Source organism: Microcaecilia unicolor, chromosome 6, assembly GCF_901765095.1.
Source record: "Microcaecilia unicolor chromosome 6, aMicUni1.1, whole genome shotgun sequence".
Lineage (NCBI taxonomy): Eukaryota > Metazoa > Chordata > Amphibia > Gymnophiona > Siphonopidae > Microcaecilia > Microcaecilia unicolor.
This window is the reverse complement of record NC_044036.1, coordinates 40,268,411-40,287,647: the sequence shown is the minus strand read 5'-3', so window position 1 is coordinate 40,287,647 and position 19,237 is coordinate 40,268,411. Positions and strand designations below refer to the sequence as shown.

At 42.7% G+C, this 19,237-nt stretch overlaps 1 protein-coding gene across 5 annotated transcripts in view; it reads left to right on the top strand.

The window, feature by feature from the left end:
• ITGB3BP (integrin subunit beta 3 binding protein) overlaps positions 1-19,237 on the top strand; it is a 103,972-nt gene that overhangs the window by 2,552 nt on the left and 82,183 nt on the right. For 3 of the 5 annotated variants that reach the window (XM_030207014.1, XM_030207012.1, XM_030207015.1), the window contains exon 2: positions 15,239-15,284. In XM_030207014.1, the coding sequence (XP_030062874.1) occupies positions 15,239-15,284 (46 nt within the window). The remainder of the gene's footprint in view (positions 1-15,238; positions 15,285-19,237) is intronic. The other 2 variants (XM_030207013.1, XM_030207016.1) reach the window with 1 other exon arrangement.

Below are 19,237 nucleotides of genomic sequence, written 5' to 3'. Positions count from 1 at the left end.
GTGGAGCGGAGACACCTGAAAACTAAGGGGAGAGACAAGGGTATTAATAAGCAGGACAACAAGAACAGGCCACCCATGACGAAGATACTCTTGAGGCTCTCAGAGGTCGGTAGCCAGTTGGTTAAAGAGGGATCGGTTAGCTCTCTCCACTGTTCCACTGCTCTGGGGTCTCCATGCACAATGTAAGGCGATAGGGTCCATCCGGCCTGTGTGGGCCCTGCAGTGCATTACAGCTACCTTCTTCGGTTTCCATACTGGAATGCACAGTGGCCATTACCTCTTCACAGTCGTGGAGTGGTGGTTCAGGGGCCGGGAGGAGGGTGGCAGGATTGAGGTTGGTCGTGTTCAGGATCCGCACCTCCGGATTTTCGCACAGGAGGGCTTGGTATTTGACCAATCGGGAGTTGGTCATCCATCTGGGTCCGTGGCTCTCGAGTAGGCCGCGGATGGTGTGGGGTTTAGTCACAAAAAGTGTTTGGCCAAACGTGAGTTTATTGGCCTCGTGTATCAGCAGACAGGCCGCCGCAACGCTTCGGAGACAGCCCGGCCATCCTCGTGCCACGTTGTCCATTCCCTTGGAGAGATATGCTACAGGGCGTTGCCAGGTGCCGACCAGTTGGGTGAGGACTCCAAGTGCCAATCCCTCCTTTTCGTCGATGAACAAGTGGAACGGCTTAGTCACATCTGGCAGTCCGAGCGCTGGTGGGGCCGCAAGGGCATCCTTAAGGTCCTGAGGGCTTTCAGTTCGCTTTTCTCCCACCGGAGATCTTGGCCCTCGAGTTCAGGTCCTTTCAGTTTGGCGTACAAGTCTTGGGTCAGGACAGCAAAATTGATGATCCAAATGCGGCAATATCCAGCGGCTCCGAGGAGTGCCCGCAGTTCCTTCTTATTTGCAGGAGTGGGTTGGTTGCGGATAGCTTGGGTTCGAGGGGGTACCGAGACTCCGGGTTCCTTCTCGGAGGCGAAACCCCAGATACTCGACTTCGATCTCGCATATCTGGGCCTTTTTCTGGCTGGCTCGGTACCCCTGGGCTTCCAGGGTCTTCAAGAGGTAGAAGGTAGCTTCAGCACATTCGGTGAACGTTTCACGGGCCACCAACAGGTCGTCCACGTATTGAACGACCGGCCCATACTCGTCCTGATACGTCTTCAGGTCCTGAGCGAGTTGGTCGCCGAAGAGGGTGGGGGAGTTCTTGAATCCCTGGGGGAGTCGTGTCCAGGTAAACTGCTGCTTATTACCAGTCTGTAAGTCTTCCCACGTGAAGGCAAACAATTTCTGGCTGTCGGCGGCGAGGGGGATGGAGAAGAAGGCGTCCTTCAGATCATTGACACTGTACCACTTGGTCTGGGCTGGCACTTGGGCTAAAATGGAGTAAGGGTTCGGTACGAGAGCAACTATGTCGGCCACCTGGTTGTTGACCTTCCTTAAGTCTTGGACGGGCCTGTACTCGGGGATTCCTGACTTCTGGTAAATTTCAAGACTCCCTGTTGGGGGAGTTTCTGTAAATGCGGGGGTTTCTTCAGGGAGATGGATGAGGAGTAGGTTCAGGAGGATAGGGTTCTTGACAGGCTTTCTTGGCTGCCTCGTCCGCACGTCGGTTGCCCCGGGCTATGGAATCTGTCTTCCCTGTGTGGGCCCTACAGTGCATCACAGCGACTTTTCTTGGCTTCCACACAGCTTCAAGCAGGTGACAGATTTCAGGGGCATTTGCAGCCCGCTGTCAAGAACCTTCAGGCGAACACTACACAATCAACAGGTCACCAACGTACTGGACAACCGGTTCATATTTGATCTGGCACATCATCAGATCTCTGGCGGGTTGCTATGTCGAGCTACATAGGGTATACTGTGTGTGTGGCACTGGATGAACTTTAGGATCTTGTGTTTGCAACATGAGACAATACATGCGATCTTGAAACAATATCATACAGGAAACAATCAGTGGCTTCAGAGGCGTTAGTGATGATGCCTATACCAAGTAAGCAAAAAGAAATCATTACAATTGAGAATGTATAGCAATATTCCTATATGGACCACCAGTTCAAATGCTGGCCTAGAGTTTAGCAGTCTATCTAACAAAATGAGTTCAACCAAAATCTCCTTCCAGCATTGGTGCAACCTTAACAGAGTTGTTTTGGGATATAAAGGTTACAATTCTAGAAAGTTCATTGCAGTAATAGGCAACAACCCTGAGAACAGAGGAGAATGCGGTGGCCAGGTCTGTTTCAGGAATGGTGGACAGCAGGCCTTAACACAGACTGGTGCCATCAGTGATCACAGTCAAATGATGTCACGTCCTGCCTGCCAACTAAGGTGAGAGGACAATTTGATGAACCTGAAAAAGAAGGAAGAGGACTCCAAACGATACAGGGCCTCTATGTAGGCCTCAGGGCATAAATGATAATAATTCACTCAATATCTGGTCAAACCCTTAACAAAATGCCATTAGCTTACTTCTATACTCAAATTTCATGCTTCTTTTGATAGGTAATACAGAATAAAATGAATTGCTATTCTGTGGCCTATCCCCAAACAGTATAGTCCTGTTGAAACACTCCCACATATATCCACTTCCACAACCCTTCTATCTAACTTACAAGTGTACTTTCATAGCACATAATCATGTACTCCTGCCATGTGGTTATTCACACTATTCACACAACTTGCACATTGGCAGTATATCTTTTACAAGCTTCAAACATCTCAGTAACCTGTCAATGACTGGGAACTTGCTTCCATCTTCTTCACAATGTGATGCCCTATGATTTAAAACTTACATTTAGATCTTTATCATGGTACACCTCACCTCTCTGGACAACCTGGTTTAAGCGTCCAGCTAAAATCATGAGACATATGATTTATGGAGAAAAGTTAGAACAAGGATAATGTCAGCACGTAGGCAGGTGCCTAGAAATGTTCTATAGCAGCACAAAGCATTCTCATTCAAGGTACATTAACAACTTCTTAATCTGAACATTCAGCTAAATTCCTTTACCCTAGAGGGGGCAATATCTCTGGAGTCACAATTGCCCAAGGTAAAGTAACACAGATATATTTATCACAAGCATGATGAATTAAACACATTAAGTAGTTTAGTAGACAAACGGTTCTTTGCATAAATCACATTATTAAAAACAAAAGTCTGTAATTGTGAGTCTTATCTGTCTGCCCTAGTCTAGACCGCAAGCTCCTCTGGGCAGGGACTGTCTTCTTTTTTTTTTTTTTTTTTTTTTTTTTCCTTTCTTTCTTTCCCAAAGCAACTTGTGCAGGTAATACACACAAAGATCAGCAGAGGGAGCAAGTCATCAATAAAAGAAAGAAGAGTGACGTCATTTAGTGCAATACAATTAAGCAGCTGTGATTTGCACTGCCTACGAGACTCATAAGGTTTGCATAAAAGGCAACTGCTCATGGCTACAGGCTGTATCTGTGCAGAAGTGGGGAGGAAACAAGCTGCAACAAGCTCTCTCGGTAACTTTGACATAAGCTACAAATCTGAGTTTTAAAATCCAATGTTTTAGCTTTTGGGGTGTGGGATACCTTCTGTGGTTTTCTTTACATTCTTTAGGGACTATGGTCAGTAAATGAACACGATACCATAAATCTCACAGTAAATTACAACAGATGCACCGTGCTTTGAACCCAAGTGCAGCATGGAGCTGAAAATGCCATCATGCACCTTTCAGTAAATCACAAAGTTGAAAGTTAACATAGCGTGACAAAAACAGCTGGAGGAACATCAAGGCTGCATTCCTGAAGGGAGGCTTTATATTTAACCTCCGTAATACTATACCCATTAGACTTAAAGAAAAGCATGAATTGTCATACCCTTTTTAACAACCAGATTCAAGAAAGATAAACAACATTATGCCCAGCAACGAAATCCTGGTGCTGCATATACAAAGCTTGCACCGTCTGCTGTAGAATACATAGTTCTCCTGTTTCAGAGAAACAAAATCTTATCTCTCTATGTAAAAAACAACACGTCAAAACGTCATGACGTCGAGGGCGGAGCTATAACACTCGAGGGCCGAAATGCGAGGCAAACGCGAACCCCGAACAAGTAACGCGAGTAGCTCCGAGGGACGGAGGGAGGGGGCCCCTTGCTAGCGTCCGTTTCATTGCACTCAGAAACGGGCATTCTTTCCTAGTATCTTATAATAACTTCTAACATGATGCAACAGTTAAGTTCAAAGGCTCATATCACTCTGTTAACATGCACCCGGAGTAATTATTTCCTCGAGCCCACCCCCACCACCGGCTGTGGTCTTATGAGTGGGTCCCAAACCCTGGACTGCTTTTACGCTATAGCAGCCTGAGACAAAAAAAAAACCTGCACTCCTCAGCTGCTGAACAGTTCATCTGGTTCTCAAGCACGTTATCTAAACACATTCCATTCTACGGCTCATGCAGCTCGTGTACACAAGGTCATGGAATCTGCAGTTCAGAGAAGCCTGAGAGTCTACATTTTCATACGCCACAAGAAACCTTCCCGTTCGCCGCTCGGTTTCGTCGTCGGAGCCTAGTGAGTTTCGGGACCTAGTCTTATACCAATAGTCCGTATTAGTCACTGGCTAAAAGAGGGTGATCACGCCTCTTCTTCGGTCCTTACTGGGCCGGTCACTACGCTGAGTATACTCGCCTGTCTGTCGTCGTCGTTGCAGGCCGCGCCGTCGTACGCGCCTCTCCAGAGAGGAAAAAAGAAAAAGGTGTCTTGCCGGAACCTCACAGCCCCACTGCCAGCCAGCCAGTGTCGGTCAGTCCTCCGTCCGGTTGGACACTGAACTCAGTGGTGGCCACTTACCAGCCGGTTCGGGGGAGCTGACCTCCCTGGCACAACCGTGCAGTGGGGGAGGGGAAAGAATATAATCCATTTCCCTTTTGTACTCCTGGCTGGGCTCGCCAATGAAACAGGCTCGGAAATCAGGAGACGAAAGGCCAATTTGGTTCCAAAGGCATGACAGCTTTATTGCTAGCAATTGAACAGTACTAAGTAATCTCAGGATACTGCTCCCTGAGCGTCACCTGACACTCGTTCTTATACACTCTTATCAGTAGTCATGCGCAGTTACAGACAGAGGATCTTACACAGAACCCAGGAAACGAAACTTATCTTTGGCTTTGCTCACACCCCTCTATTTCCAACACTGGTCTCTAGTCTATTCACAGTTATTTGGCATTGCATATACCATATAAGGCAATATACTGATAAGTAGCACAAGTTCCAGCACATTTACACAATACAGCCTCTATGCAGGGATCACGAGACTGTGCTGGCAGAGCCAGCTGCCCTAAATTGCTGACTACTACAATTTGTTATCTAGCTGCTGGTTAACAAATACATACTACTAGTAAAAGTCTAAACTGCACAGGTTTTGGTCTTAGTCTAGGCTCATTATATGTAAGGCACAAAAGGTCCAGTGCATTAATAAGGTATGGCTAAAAGGCCAAAAGCAGAGTTAGAGTCCATCAGTAGGCACAAAACATGAGGTTGTTCTGGTGGTCAGTAGTATTCATAGTATTCGAATAGTATCCGGCGTTCCACCCCTTCAGTATTTCTCTGTTTATCACCCTCCTCTCCCCTACCCACCCCCACCCTGCTAGACTGTCATTGTAATGCTTGGATGTTTCACTTATATATACTGTCAGCTACCACATTTGCTTATTTCTGATCTGACGAAGAAGGGCAACCTTCGAAAGCTAATCAAGAAATGTATTAAGTTTTATGTCCAATAAAAAAGGTATCATCTTATTTTCTTTTCCATGTTTTATTTTGTTTGATTTCTATTGATAACCTTTAAGAGTGGACTAACACAGCTACCACACCTCTCTACGTATCGGGAAGAGAAATTATTTGAAGTGTCTGTGGAGTGCTGGGGATTTGTTTAAGATGCTTTTACAATACCGTCAGTATAGTGCATTTTCCTGCCCTGTCCCATGTAGTCTTTATGATAGTTGTTTTCTTTTTAAACATTATTTGGTTCTGTCACCCTCTTCTTAAACCATGCTGCATTACTGACAGTTACATATGTCACTGTTAGTGGCTACACTGCTAACGTATCACTGAAATTACAGTAGTGCACAGTTATTAGCAACCAAATCACACTTAAAGTTATAATGCCACATAAAAATTATACATAATATTGTTGAGTAACATATTTGTGAATACTAAGAGCCCTGTTTAGTTATTGATGCATTAGAGTCTTTAATGCGCGTTAACCATGTATGTTCATACAATATCCCTATAGGCACCTACATGGTTAGTGTGTGAGCTAATTGTAGGTGCGTTAAAAACGCAAACACGCCTTAGTAAACAGGGCCGCAAGTGAAGTTTTCAATCTGAGGCAAGTTCCTTTGAAATTGGCTTAATAATTGCCTTCACTCTGTCTAGAAAGTTTCAGTAAATTGCCTCAGATTTCAAGGCTATTCTCGGCATCCTGTTTGACCTCTTCCCACATCCTGGGGGAGGGGGTAAGAACACCTCTGCTTTATGTAGGGGGGGAGGCAAGGATTGTAAGGGTGACAGTGCTGAAGGAAGACTGGTGTGCTCCCAGTGTCCTGTGGCATGGTGAGACCCTTCTGTTGGCAGCTCTGTGTGCTGAATTTTGAGATCTGCAGAGGCTTATAGTAACACCCTCCCTTCACAAGGGGTAACCAGTATAGAAGTTAGGACCTTAACTTCCACTGTTGGGAGCGTCTTAACCGGGAATGTATGATAGTCATGGATTGTATTCAGTGCTAAGACTATATGTTCTACTCAGTATAAAAAAAATTATTCCCAGGATTTTAGACATACTTGGTTGGAACACAATGGAGACTTTATATTTCCCCAGAGCGTACATAAAAATAGTGTATATGCATGGAAAATAAGGTCTCTGGTTAATGGACATATGCCGCAAAGTCCTTCTCACTGGATGGCTCAGAGAAAAACTCCCAAAACGCTCCATGCACTTCAGAAAATACTATTTGTGAAAATGCTTTTAAGTATTTCCCCAAAATAAAGCATTTCCCCCCAAAAAAGTGAAAGTGACAAATCAAATAAATATCCCTTTTCTTATCTACCTATATGTTCCATCTTTGTTTACACCCTATGACATTGTAATGTAGCATTCTATACAAAAAAAAACAGCACCACGGGCCTTTAAAAATGGAACACAGTTCTTTAATGAATGAGCCTTGACAAAAAGACCCGACACGGGCCGTGTTTCGGTGACTAGCACCTGCGTCAGGGGTCACAGCGATGACGTGGAAAACTTGGGGAATAACTCGAATATATTCCTCTACAATATATTATTCCTTACCCCACGTCTCATGTAGTAAAAGCTACAAAGTGAAAGTGCCTTGGTGCTTTGTAGCTTTTACTACATGAGACGTGGGGTAAGGAATAATATATTGTAGAGGAATATATTCGAGTTATTCCCCAAGTTTTCCACGTCATCGCTGTGACCCCTGACGCAGGTGCTAGTCACCGAAACACGGCCCGTGTCGGGTCTTTTTGTCAAGGCTCATTCATTAAAGAACTGTGTTCCATTTTTAAAGGCCCGTGGTGCTGTTTTTTTTGTTTGGACTTTAGTTTGTACTTTGTTCCCTCTCTTTTGTTACAATGTAGCATTCTATGCCATACTTTGTATTGTTTGAATATTTTTATTGCTGTAATTGTCTATTGCTTATGTTTGACTTATTTCTGCTGTACACCATCTTGAGTGATTTCCTTCCAAAAGGCGGTAAGTAAATTCTAATAAATAAAATTAAATAAATGCAGTTCAAGAGAAGAACTTATGAGAATGGCAGGCTTCTCTGCTAATCCTCTGATAACACCTTTATCTTCTACTACTGGGGAAATGCTGTTTGTGAATTTTATTTTTGAATATTCTGTCCATAGTTTTTAAAAGTCTCTGTAACTGATGCAGAAAGGCTCATGTCAAAGGATGCTTCCTTGGTGTCTGTTGGCTATATTCCCTCCTACCAGCAGATGGGGAGACTGAGAACTTACTGAGAGATCACTGTATATAGTCCTGTGCAGCCCTAGTATTTCTCATTCTCTTCAGCAGGTAGGTGCCTGTGCAGACTAGGTCTCCTTTTTGCCTAATAAAAATAAGTGGGGGGGTGTGCTTTTGCCTTTCTTTTTCTGGGAACAACAGTTGGTAGCATTGCATTTGGAGAATTTTTGTTTACAGAGCATACGTTTAAAAAAGCCCCCCCAAAAACCAAAACCACCAGGAAAGAACATGGCTATAGTTTAAGAGCATTTGTAGTGCATGTTTGCTGTGTGGACAGCTTCTTCACTGTTGTTGTTGGCTGTCTGTTGGTGTGGGTCCCCGATTTCTTTTAATTTGATCGGGTGAGCCCTGGGGGTGTACACTCCATAGTGCAGGTCCCCACCCCGTCATCCCCCTCCTCACCCTGTGTGGTCATGGTGTGCCTCAACCCCTTCACCCTTCTACTAGAGAGGGGTTCCTTCAGGTTTCCCAGGGTGGAAACTGAGCAACCGCGATTTGATTTGTACTTTTTTTTAAAATTGTACTAAGCCAATATCTTGCACCTGTTTTTGTTGGGCGGCGAACCTTCCAGATGTTTTAGGAGATTTGGCTGGCAACCTGGCTAATTTAGAGACGGGGACCGCCTTCTTAGCGGATACCCTGTTTGATTTGATCTGGGCTTTGATAACACCGTAAGTGCATGTGCTCTGCTTCAGTTCCCACATATTTTCGGTGTCATTTTTCTGTAGTATGTCGCATTGTATTTGTTAGTTTCTTTGCACCTTTCAGCGTACAGTGTTATGCACAGTTTATCGTATTACCTGATTTTTATATTACTATGATTTAAGTTTTTATGCTTTTAAATGTGTATTAGTTTTTTATTATCATGATTTGGTGTATACATCTTTTATTGATATTCAAGTTTGTTTTTACAGTAATTTTTTTGCCCTGATTCAGCTGTGTTGGATGCAGTTTTATGTGATCTAATAAATGTCTATTCTATCCACCTTGCCCGCTTCTATGTTTTTTTTCCCCCGTTGCTTTACTGAGCCATGAGCTGCACCTCAATGGCAAAGAGGAGCGGCAATAATGGGCACCCCTGCTTTTTCCCCTACCTAAGGTAAAAGAACTCAAGTATGCCCCATTCACTTTGACTGTCTCACTGGAGTTGATATAAAGAGCAGCGATCCATTTTAGATAATTAGGTCCAGTATTCATTTTTGCCAATAGTTGCCTTCAAAGAAGGCCAGTGAATATGGTCAAACACTTTCTCCACATCTATAACAAGAAGCATCATCTTAACCTTAATCTTAGCCTGGCCACATAAGATGTAGGACTCTCTTTACATTATCACTGCCTTGCCTACCCACTGTATAAAGCCTTTGTGATCTAGGTGTATTACAGCCAGCAGCTATGAAGCCAGTCTCTTTGCCAATATCTTAGCTGGGATTTTTACATCTATATTGAATAAAGGAATGGGGTGATGTGATCCACAATCAGCTGGATCTTACTGTCTCCATTAAAAACTCTAGTAAGCACCGGGGCAAATAATGTGGCTTAGTGTTTTTAACAAACTTGCTGGACACCCCCCTGATCCTGGTATCTTTCTTACAGGGAGGGCCTGAGTAGTTTACAAAACCTCAGTGGCCATGATGGTTGCCTTCAGTTTGCCTTTTGCATAGTCGGATAATTATGGCAAAGTCATCAACTGTAAATATCTCTGTATAGCTTCTGATTTGTTCAAGTCCTTGCTGTACAAGGCGGTATAGAACCGAGTGAATTGATCCTGAAGGGCTTGGTCTTTATAAAACAATTTTCCTTTAGCCCCTTTGATTTTTAAGATAGCATCTGTTTTTTGTTTGTGCTTTAACTTTCTTGCTAACAGGGTCCTTAGTTTATCCCCATATTTATAGTACTAGTGTTGGGTCAGTTGCATCTCTATTTGATATTATCCCTGTAGAGTTGCTTAAGTTTGCATCTGAGATGCTCTAATTGTGATAAAACTGCCTGCTTACCAGATTTTTTTATGTTTAGTCTTTTCCACCTTAATCTGGCCCAATAAGCCCCTTTCCCTCTTTTAATGTTGTTTCTTTTTTATTGCCTCTCTCTTTACAAATAGCCTACAAATCACTGCCTTGAGGCCTCTCCCTCCCAATGCCATCCACATCCTGGCCTGCCCAGTATCAAGTTCAGTGTAATCTTTAGTGCTTTTCTCTATGTCCAGCACAGGGGCAATTTGCAGTTGATCTTCTGAGAGATCTATGGGTGTGCTCTATCTGCAGTGGCATCTCAGAGAGCTCTCTAGTTTGTTTTCATAAATCCCCTCAAATGTCTCTTGCCAAATCCAAGCAGTTGTTATAGCACTCGCCTTCTAGAACACCCCGAAAGTCTAAATTGCAGCACCTTGTTCTGTTCTTAAGGTCCTCGAGCTTCTCCCGAATGTCTCTTGTTTCTTTGAGAGCCCTGTAGGAATGCTGCTTAACCTCCTCGGTGTCCTCCTCACTCAGCCACGCAGTGCTCGGGCTCATCCTGTCTGGACCCCAACTCCAAGATCTCCTTTTGAAAACCTGAGTGCGTCTCAGCTTTAAGATTCAGTAAGAACTTCATCAAATCGCTCTGGGTTTCTATTATGTGCCCTTCAGTGCCGTTCAAGCTCAGTTCACCCTGCTTCGCTGTGGACCTACCTTGTTCATACCATTAGCCTACGGCTCCGAAGAGGAATCTTGCAGAATGGGCCGTAGTAAATTTATAGTTCTCCAAATTTCTTTTAGTGTTAATAGTAGAATATTAGGCAGTTCTTACTCAATACAGGGTGCTTTCATCACAGCTTGATGAGGAGAATCACAAAAGTTTCAGTTCAGTCTCAGTGGAGCTGTTTCAGTGTGTGGCCATCTCTGTGGGTAACATCATTTCCTCAGTAAGCAGATCTAATTTGTTTGGTAGCAGAATCTCTGCTTCCTCTCCCCAGGGGATGGGGCCTGTTAAGACAGGATCCAGTGGAGATGAAGGATCTCATTCCCTTCTGGATTATGGTTTGGCCCTTAAGAGGTGGTGCCTTGTGGGAAAGGTGTTCTCTCCTTCAGTGACAGCCACCTTTCTAAAGGCTTGTAGGACCTCCACCTCGCTGGTGTATGGCTGGGTTTGGAGAATCTTTAAGTGTAGGTGTGGGGAGCGCTCCCTGTACCTTTTGGAGAGTGCAGGTTCTGGACATGCTGGAGTGCCTCCAGAAAGGGTTTGAGGCGAGATTAGCCCTATAATTCTTTGAAAGTTCAAGTAGCAGTGCTTGCTTGTCATATGGGAAAGATCCTTTTGGTCCACTGGCAGTGCAGACAGACATTGTGTACTTTTTAGGTGAGGTTGGGGGGGTCATGCATCTGCGTTGTCCTGTCAGGCTGCTCCTAACTTGTGGAACTTTAAGCCTTTGAATCACTGAAGGTGGCTTCTATTAAGGATGTCATGCTGAAGATAGTGGTTGTAGGCTATGGTGTGTGCGAGGAGAGTTTCAGAGCTGCAGGTCTTGTTGTGCTGTAGTCTATATCTTTCTTTCTATGAGGATTCAGTGTCTGTCAGAACAGTTTGCTCCTTTTTTTTCAAAGGTTATTTCCCTATTCCATGTGAATAAGGAGATATCCTTGTCCTCCTTTCTGGAGTGAGGCTCAGATGCTCAGTTCAAAAGGCTTCACAAGTTGAATGTCAGGAGAGTTTTTTTTACTTTAGTGCTTGCAGAAAACAAATTCCTTCTGTTTCTTGGATCACTTGTTCATCCTTTTTCATGGCCTACATAAAGGCCTCAAAAGCTTCTGTCTCTCAGTGGATCAAGGCAGCCATGGAGGAGGCCACTGTTTCTCGTAATGAGTAGGAGCTGAGAGGATTGCAAGCTTTGTTAACTTATGCACAATCAACCTCCTGGGCAGAAGCCCAGGTAGTGTCCCCTGAGAATATCTGCAGAATACAACTTGGATGTCACTTCATTCCCTTATGAGGCATTACAGACTTGATGTGCTTGCTAGAGAGCAAGCATCCTTTGGCAGGTACATCCCACTTGTTCAGACTGTTACTTCAGAGCTAAGTGTGAAGAAACAGTGTGTTTTAAGCATTTTGAATTGATTTGCACTTTTCTGACTACTGACAGGCATGACCTATGACCTACAAAGCTAAAGGCTTAAATCTTAAAACTGCCTGAAAGCTGTATTTTTTCTGTGTTCTCTGTATTATTGCTGAGAGCTGTAAATGCTGTGAATACAAGGTCACACTGAACCAGCAAGGAGCGCTCATCCCCTCCCCTGGCAGAATTGGTGCCGGCTCAGATGGGGAATATATTTACAGTTTGGGAGAGAAGATGTGTTGAGTCAGAGCAGTGATAAGACCAGGGTGCTAGGCAAATTCCTGTATGAGATGGTGACTAAAAGTCTTCAGTAAAAGAACTTTGGACTTATTTTAAGATGCTTTGTTTTGTAAACATTCAGATATTGTGTTCTGTGTTCCAGAACATCCAGATACTGTGTTTCATTCTATGTAAACAATGAAGTGAGACAGAAAGTAGCTGAGATTGCAAGTTGTAGACTAGATGAGAGGGGGATGCTCAATTCACTTTATATAAGGCACTGTTGTGCTGTATCTAGTCAGAGGCTGAGAGACCATCAACAGTGAGTGCATTTTTACCACAGTGGTATTTCCTCCTCTCACAACAAATATTTCTATTTGTTGTGCTTACCCTAATTCCCTACCTAATTCCATAATTACTTTACATAATTCCTTACCTAATTCCCTAATTACTTTACCTAATTACCTTGCCTGACTACTTTGTCTGATTACCTTGCCTGATTACTTTGTCTGATCACCCTGCCTAATTACTTTGCCTAATTAGTTTATTGTCTAATTGCTTTATCATCTGATTGCTTTGTTATTAATTGTACTGGAATAAGGACTATCCCTTTGGAAGGAAAATAGCTTCTGTCTTTTCTGTCACCCCATATTTTGGGGGGTGGCTGGTCCACTGTATTTTGGGGTGAGTGTAAGGAGGTAGAAACCCTATTTGCCCCATATTTCCAAATGGTATATTTCTTATGGTAAGTAGAAGTATATCAGAGAAATAATTCCCACATAATTACAGCCCTCACTGATACCAAGTTGTCAGAGGGGGCCATATAGGCACAAACTCCACTATAAACATTTTTAAATGTATTAGATATTTTCCTGTTGTAGTTATGTCCTTAAGTGTATTTCTCCTATTTGGCCAGCAGGTGGTGTTTCTTTGCTGTAAAGCTGTTGCAGGGAACTGAATGTTCTTTTTTAATACAAGCAGGAATCAAGCAGCAGTATACGTTTGAAACTTGACAGGCCTCTGATTGGCCTGGAGTTTCAAATTACCCGAGAGAGAGAGAGATCTCTCCCTCCCACCCTCCCCTGGTACTTTCTAGGAAGTATGCAAGTGTGTAGTAAGTGTTATAATTGATCCATATTTCAGTTACCTGTTATTGTTTGCTCTTTGCACATTTTTGTCCACTGTTCAATATTTTTACGAGAATAAACACAATTGTTTGTTCGTTCTGCCTGTCTGGACTGATAAAGAATCCTGGTAGCTTGGGTCTGTGAGTGCTTTCTGGGAACTGAGGGACCACTGGGAGTGTGGCCTCCAGTAACCTAGAAATCACTGGAGATAATTTGGGAGCAGGAGACTCACCCAGAAGTGGTTGTGATCCAGTCAGTGGGAGGAGGGTGCTAGTGTAGAGCACAAGCAGCTGGAGCAGGCAGACCTGAGCTGTGCTGGGGATAGACTCTCTAAGTGGCCATAGAGTAACCCCAGGCAGGTGGCTAGGTGTTTCATGACAGTTCCCTTAGGGGCTCTTTTACTAAGCTGCAGTAAAAGGGACCGTTTTTGCCATGCACCAGGGCCCTTTTTACTGCAGCAGATGAAAATAACCAAAAATGAAATGGTCATGCGTTAAGTTCTCACTTACCGTGTGGCCATTTCAGAGGAGGGGGCGCACTTAACCTTCACCCATTGAGGTGGTGGTAAGGCCTCCCATTGTAACCAAGTGGTAAACTGCCTGATTACTACTGGGTAACTCCCTGTAGAAATTTGTTTTTCAATATTTCCGCTAGCGCTGGAAATGGCGCACGCTAAGGGTGGAACTGCCATCAGCAACCGCGTTGGGCCGGCAGTAGTTACAGGTTGCTGTGCGGCAACCTTTAGTAAAGGGGCCCCTTAGTGATTTATATGTTGAATTGCATGGTAACCAGAGAGTCTTCTCACTAAAATGCTTGTTTGCTTGAGCACAGGATTTAGGTAAGTGATGTGCTTGAGATTATTCTGTTAGTGTTGGACATGGTGTTTGAAGCAGGGTCTGAATTTTTGAACTCGGGGCCTTAGCCATTATATTGCACTGTTAGTTCTTGGCTGGCTGTAAGCATGTAGTGTACTTAAGAACAGCTGGAAGGCAGAAAGTATTAGAAGTATTCATCTTTCTTTTTCTAGCTTTGCCATTGACAGCTGAGTATTTAGTACAAGAGAGCCAATACTGGAGTGCGGGAGAGCCCTGGTATGTTCTGAATACCTCTGGTGCTGAAAGCTAGAAAATGGTTTTCTTGGCCATTTGAACTTCTGATGGAAATCCTGTTTTCTTTGGTAAAACATAGTGGGACCTGATGTGATCTCTGAGGAGACAAATCACTTTTTTTCACCTTCTTATTGCTTTCGGTTTACGTGCATTGTAACATCTACAGTGCGATGAAGATGTGTAAGTTATTTTCAGAACTATTATTTAAAGCCCATTTTACCTCAGTATTTTCTAAACAGAAGGTTTCCATTGTAGAGTACTCTACATGTGTTTGTGTGATATGCTTTTTTTTTTTTTTTTTTTTTGCAATTTCCACTTTGTGTGTCACTCTGTTCAGACATGCATGCCACAGTAGCCCTGGGAACATGGGCTGGCCCTAAGGCTAGAGAAACATCTCCTCTGATGTGTACCCTTTATAGTTCACATTAGTCAGAAGCTGCCATTGTAGTGGAATTCATCTGTCCTCCCTTTCCAGGCCTGAGCATGGTTCAATGATATGCTCACGCTGACCAGACCCAGTAGAAAAGAGAACAGCCTGGATCTTCCATTTCACAGTACTGTAAATCATGGGGGTAGCCCTGCAGCAATACTGGGTTTTTGGTTTTGTTTTAATAGAAGAGTAACAGCTGTTTTTAAAGAAATGTTAAAACTGTTTATTGTTTAATAAGATCTTTCCAATGGTGTTTTTTCTTTTTTAGAAGAGTTAAAAGATCACTGAAATTGGATGCAGCTGAAAAAGAAAATGTAAGCATTTTGTCAATTTCTGTATTTAGAGTGATGAGAAATGTATAGAGGGGAAAGAGTTTTGTCTTGTAACTAGTCTGAAAGACCAGATGGTCTGAAAATCCATTTTCAGTGCTGATTCATTATTAAAGATTACAAAGGAAATGTTACATCGTTACACAATTGGATATGGATGATAATGTTCCTTCACTAGAACAGTATTCAAACATGAAAAAGTTAAGTATGTAACCTTATGTAGATGGGTTTAGTCTGTAGTCTGAATTTAAGGGTTATTAACAGTCAAATGGATGGCATAATGGACCAGAAGGATGGCTGACTCATGACCAGTCTTCTCTTTGGATGGATATTCACTATCCTGTTAGATTTCAGCTAAGAACTGACTTAGGGGATACCAGAAAGGATTGTCTCAGTGGCAGTTTTTGTGCTGTGGTTCCACTAAGGTCAGCTTTGTTTATAAAAGAGGATATTTAACTAAGTCCAGATCCATAGGTAAAATTTATAGTAAATGTTTTACCATACTTACTCTCAGACAGTTGGCTCATTAATAAAGCATATTACTATGCATGGGATAAAGCCATGCCACCTTAATAATTCAGACTCTCATTCCTACAAGAGCAGTTACAGTAAATGACTGAAGTCCATGCCTCCATGAGCTTAAGAGAGTCTTCATACAATACTCTCATTTCCAGACAGATAAACTTACAGGATCCTGGCTAGCTCAGTACCTCAGTGAAGGAAGATGTGTTACTCAAAATCCTCAGTGGTAACAAGACAGAGATGACCTGAGAAATGAGAAGCATTTTGGTTGTTTTGCATGAATCATGTAGGAGCATTTGGAAAGTCCAGGCTAGGGTTCTGTAAAGAGAATGAAATTTTCCATGATGTTACAGGGGCTGTGCAGAGAAAATGTTTAGTACTGGGTCTCCTCCTTCAGATCCTGCTGAATTCTAGAAGGCTTACAAAAATGCGGATTTCTTGAGCTATTACCTGCTGAACCTGCTGTGTGTGGGAAATTGCGGGGTACAAATGTAATAAATAAATTACGCAGTGGCTCAAGGGAGCATATCAAAAATATATGGGAGCAGTGTCTTTCATACATACCTACCTTCTGCATTGCATTGTATATAATGAAACGTGGGTGGTGTAACAGTCACTGCAGAGGTACAACATCTTGCAGTGGGGCTTCAAGAATAATGGGGGGGGGTGGGATTTTGCAACGGTGTGATACAGATTGATTGGTGGAAGGAAGTTAAGGCATCAGGTAAGCATCACAGGGCAAAGGGGAATTTATTTATGCTTCTACACAACCTTGATAAATCTCAACTGGGCAAACTACATGGGCCATTTTGTTTAGAGTTAATGGGAATCTTTTCTTTGCATATGGGGGCCCCTCCTTGGACTCACTCCAACATAAAGCTAGGAGCATGGCATTTAAAATGGAATCTCTGAATCAATCTGATCTCAGGACTCGGATGGAGAAAAGCTGTCAAAATCTGCTTAAATTTTGTTGTTAGGGGCAGAGGTTGGGTGGTAAGGAGGGCAAAGGCTAGATATTTGAAAGTTCTGTTATCTCTATTCCTTTGTTATGTTATCTGATTTTTTACAGATATTTGTTAAACTAAGGCATCAATAAAGACTTGAAATAAAAATCTGTTTAGTCATTGGGATAGCTGTGCTCTTGTCTTTCACTATAAGGAGAAACCATGTGGATATTACAGTCTGCATTTTGTAAAATGAAAAAGTGAAATGAAAGCAAGCATTATTATATCAGAAAGAGTTATCAATCTCTTCTATGCTAATCTGATATAATTAAGCAAGAAATACCACCTCCACAATAAACATCAACATTTTTTATCAGAGTGAAAAGAAACTTGTACAGCTGCTGTTACATTTACCTTTACAAATGCAGTCATTTTGTTTTCCCAATGCCAGAAGTTTTCAGAACATACAGCCTTTACTATTGCTTCAGACTAACTGGAGGCATGGGCACCAATACTGAGTTTGAGAAGAAAGGCCATTGGCAAAAGGGATAGGCTAACTCAGTTAAAACAAAGGATGACTTATCTTCTTCCTGGAGCAATACTTGTGGATTTCCACAGGGTTCTCCACTGTCTCCACTGCTTTTCAATGTTTTTTTACAATCTTTAGGTTTCTTGCTATATAACAAGAAATTTGCACACTACATTCCAAAATCTATCACTATTAACCAAGTCATCTTTGAATTCTCTACAGTCATTAAAATGTTATGGGTGTTTATTGACAGTGCTTTAACTATGGAAAAGCAGGTCTCTTCATTAGCAAAGAAGTGTTTTTTTTCCTGATGAAAAAATTGAGATGCGTGCGATGTTATTTTGAACAAGATCAGTTTAGAATTGTGGTTCAGTCTCTTTTAGTTTCTCAATTGTTGTAATCTGGTATATTTAGGATGTAACAGAAGTTTGGTGAGGAGACTTCAAATGATACAAAACACAGCAGTTCGAATGATTTTTGGATTGTCCAGATTTGATAGGATCACTTCCAGCTATTTATCATTACACTGGCTGCCTATTGAGGACAGAATCCATTTCAAATTGGCATGTTTTCTCTTTAAACTTCTACATGGCTTGGCACCAAGACTATTTATATCCACATTTTATATTTATGCTTTTAGAACAAGACACACTGGTACTGTAGGTTATTCTTTCCCTTCATCAAAAGGTAAAAAAAAGATTACACCTCTTTGAATTAGGGTTGGCATTTCAAGTGGCAAGATTATGTACTATGATCACATCTATATTTAAATCCTCTCAATCCTATATGCTTTTTAGGAAAAATGTGAAAACCCTTTTGTTTCAAAAATATGTATCTCACACTAATTACTGACATCACTATTTAGTTTTCATTTTTATACGTATTTTTTTCTCTTTTTTTTTCTCTTCTATAGAATCTATTATTATGGCCCTTCTTCCCAGTTAAATGAAACTGGTCTCTTTTAAAAAATTGTAACCCGTTTAGAACTGCGAGGTAATAGTGGGATAGAAAACCAATTTACCATTACCAAACTTTTTTTTTTGTTCACAACACCCTTTGTGTTCAAGCAATTTTTCGCGGCACCCCTCTCCCCCCCCCAGCCACACAGTTATCTACTACACCCCCCCACCCCCCGCCACACATTTTTTTCCACTGTTCATCTTCACCTGGAGCAGCTGGGGAGGGGGGGCACCTCTGCAGTCTTCAGCTCCACTTCAGGCTTCCTGTTATGCTGCTGCTGCTTCTTCCAAGCATGTTTCTCTACTTCCTCTCCAAATCGAGATTCCTCCTCTCTCAATACCCCCTTAGCGCAGGCAACAGATGAATCCATCAACTGGTGGGTTCTATCCATCTACCAGCAGGTGGAGATTGATAAGAGGGGAAACCTAACGCTGAATTTCATCCAGCATATAATTATATATCCACATGCTGACTCTTGCTATGGCCTTGTCCCTTATTGTGCCAGAGCACCCCTGTCACCTCATCCCTATACATCCCCCCCCCCCCACAGAACACAGAAAGGACGGCCACACCCACACTAGTAGTCATGTGTGCCGCCACCCCCCCTGGGGGGGGGGTTCGGCAAGAGGGGAATGAAGAAATATGTTAGCCTTGCTAGCCCTTGCTCTCAGTAAAATACAGGCCAATGGCTCATAATAAGAGCTAGGCTTCTTAAAATCAAAATCATCTCTGATACAAAAGAGAATTAGCTTGTAAAAATCAGAGATCACCTTTGACACAGTTACATTTCGCTGTAGCAAGTGCTGAGCTGGCAAGGGAGGGGGCATTTGATCTTGTCCACAATCCTGAGACTGGCATCTGCAAGAAGTCATGAGCCAAGATGTTTTTGATTAAAATGAAAGATAGTAGAGGGTTAGATGCAAGTAGAGGGAGGGGGGAGCTGAAGAGAGCAAAGTGACCTGTGAAGTCATCTCACAAGATGC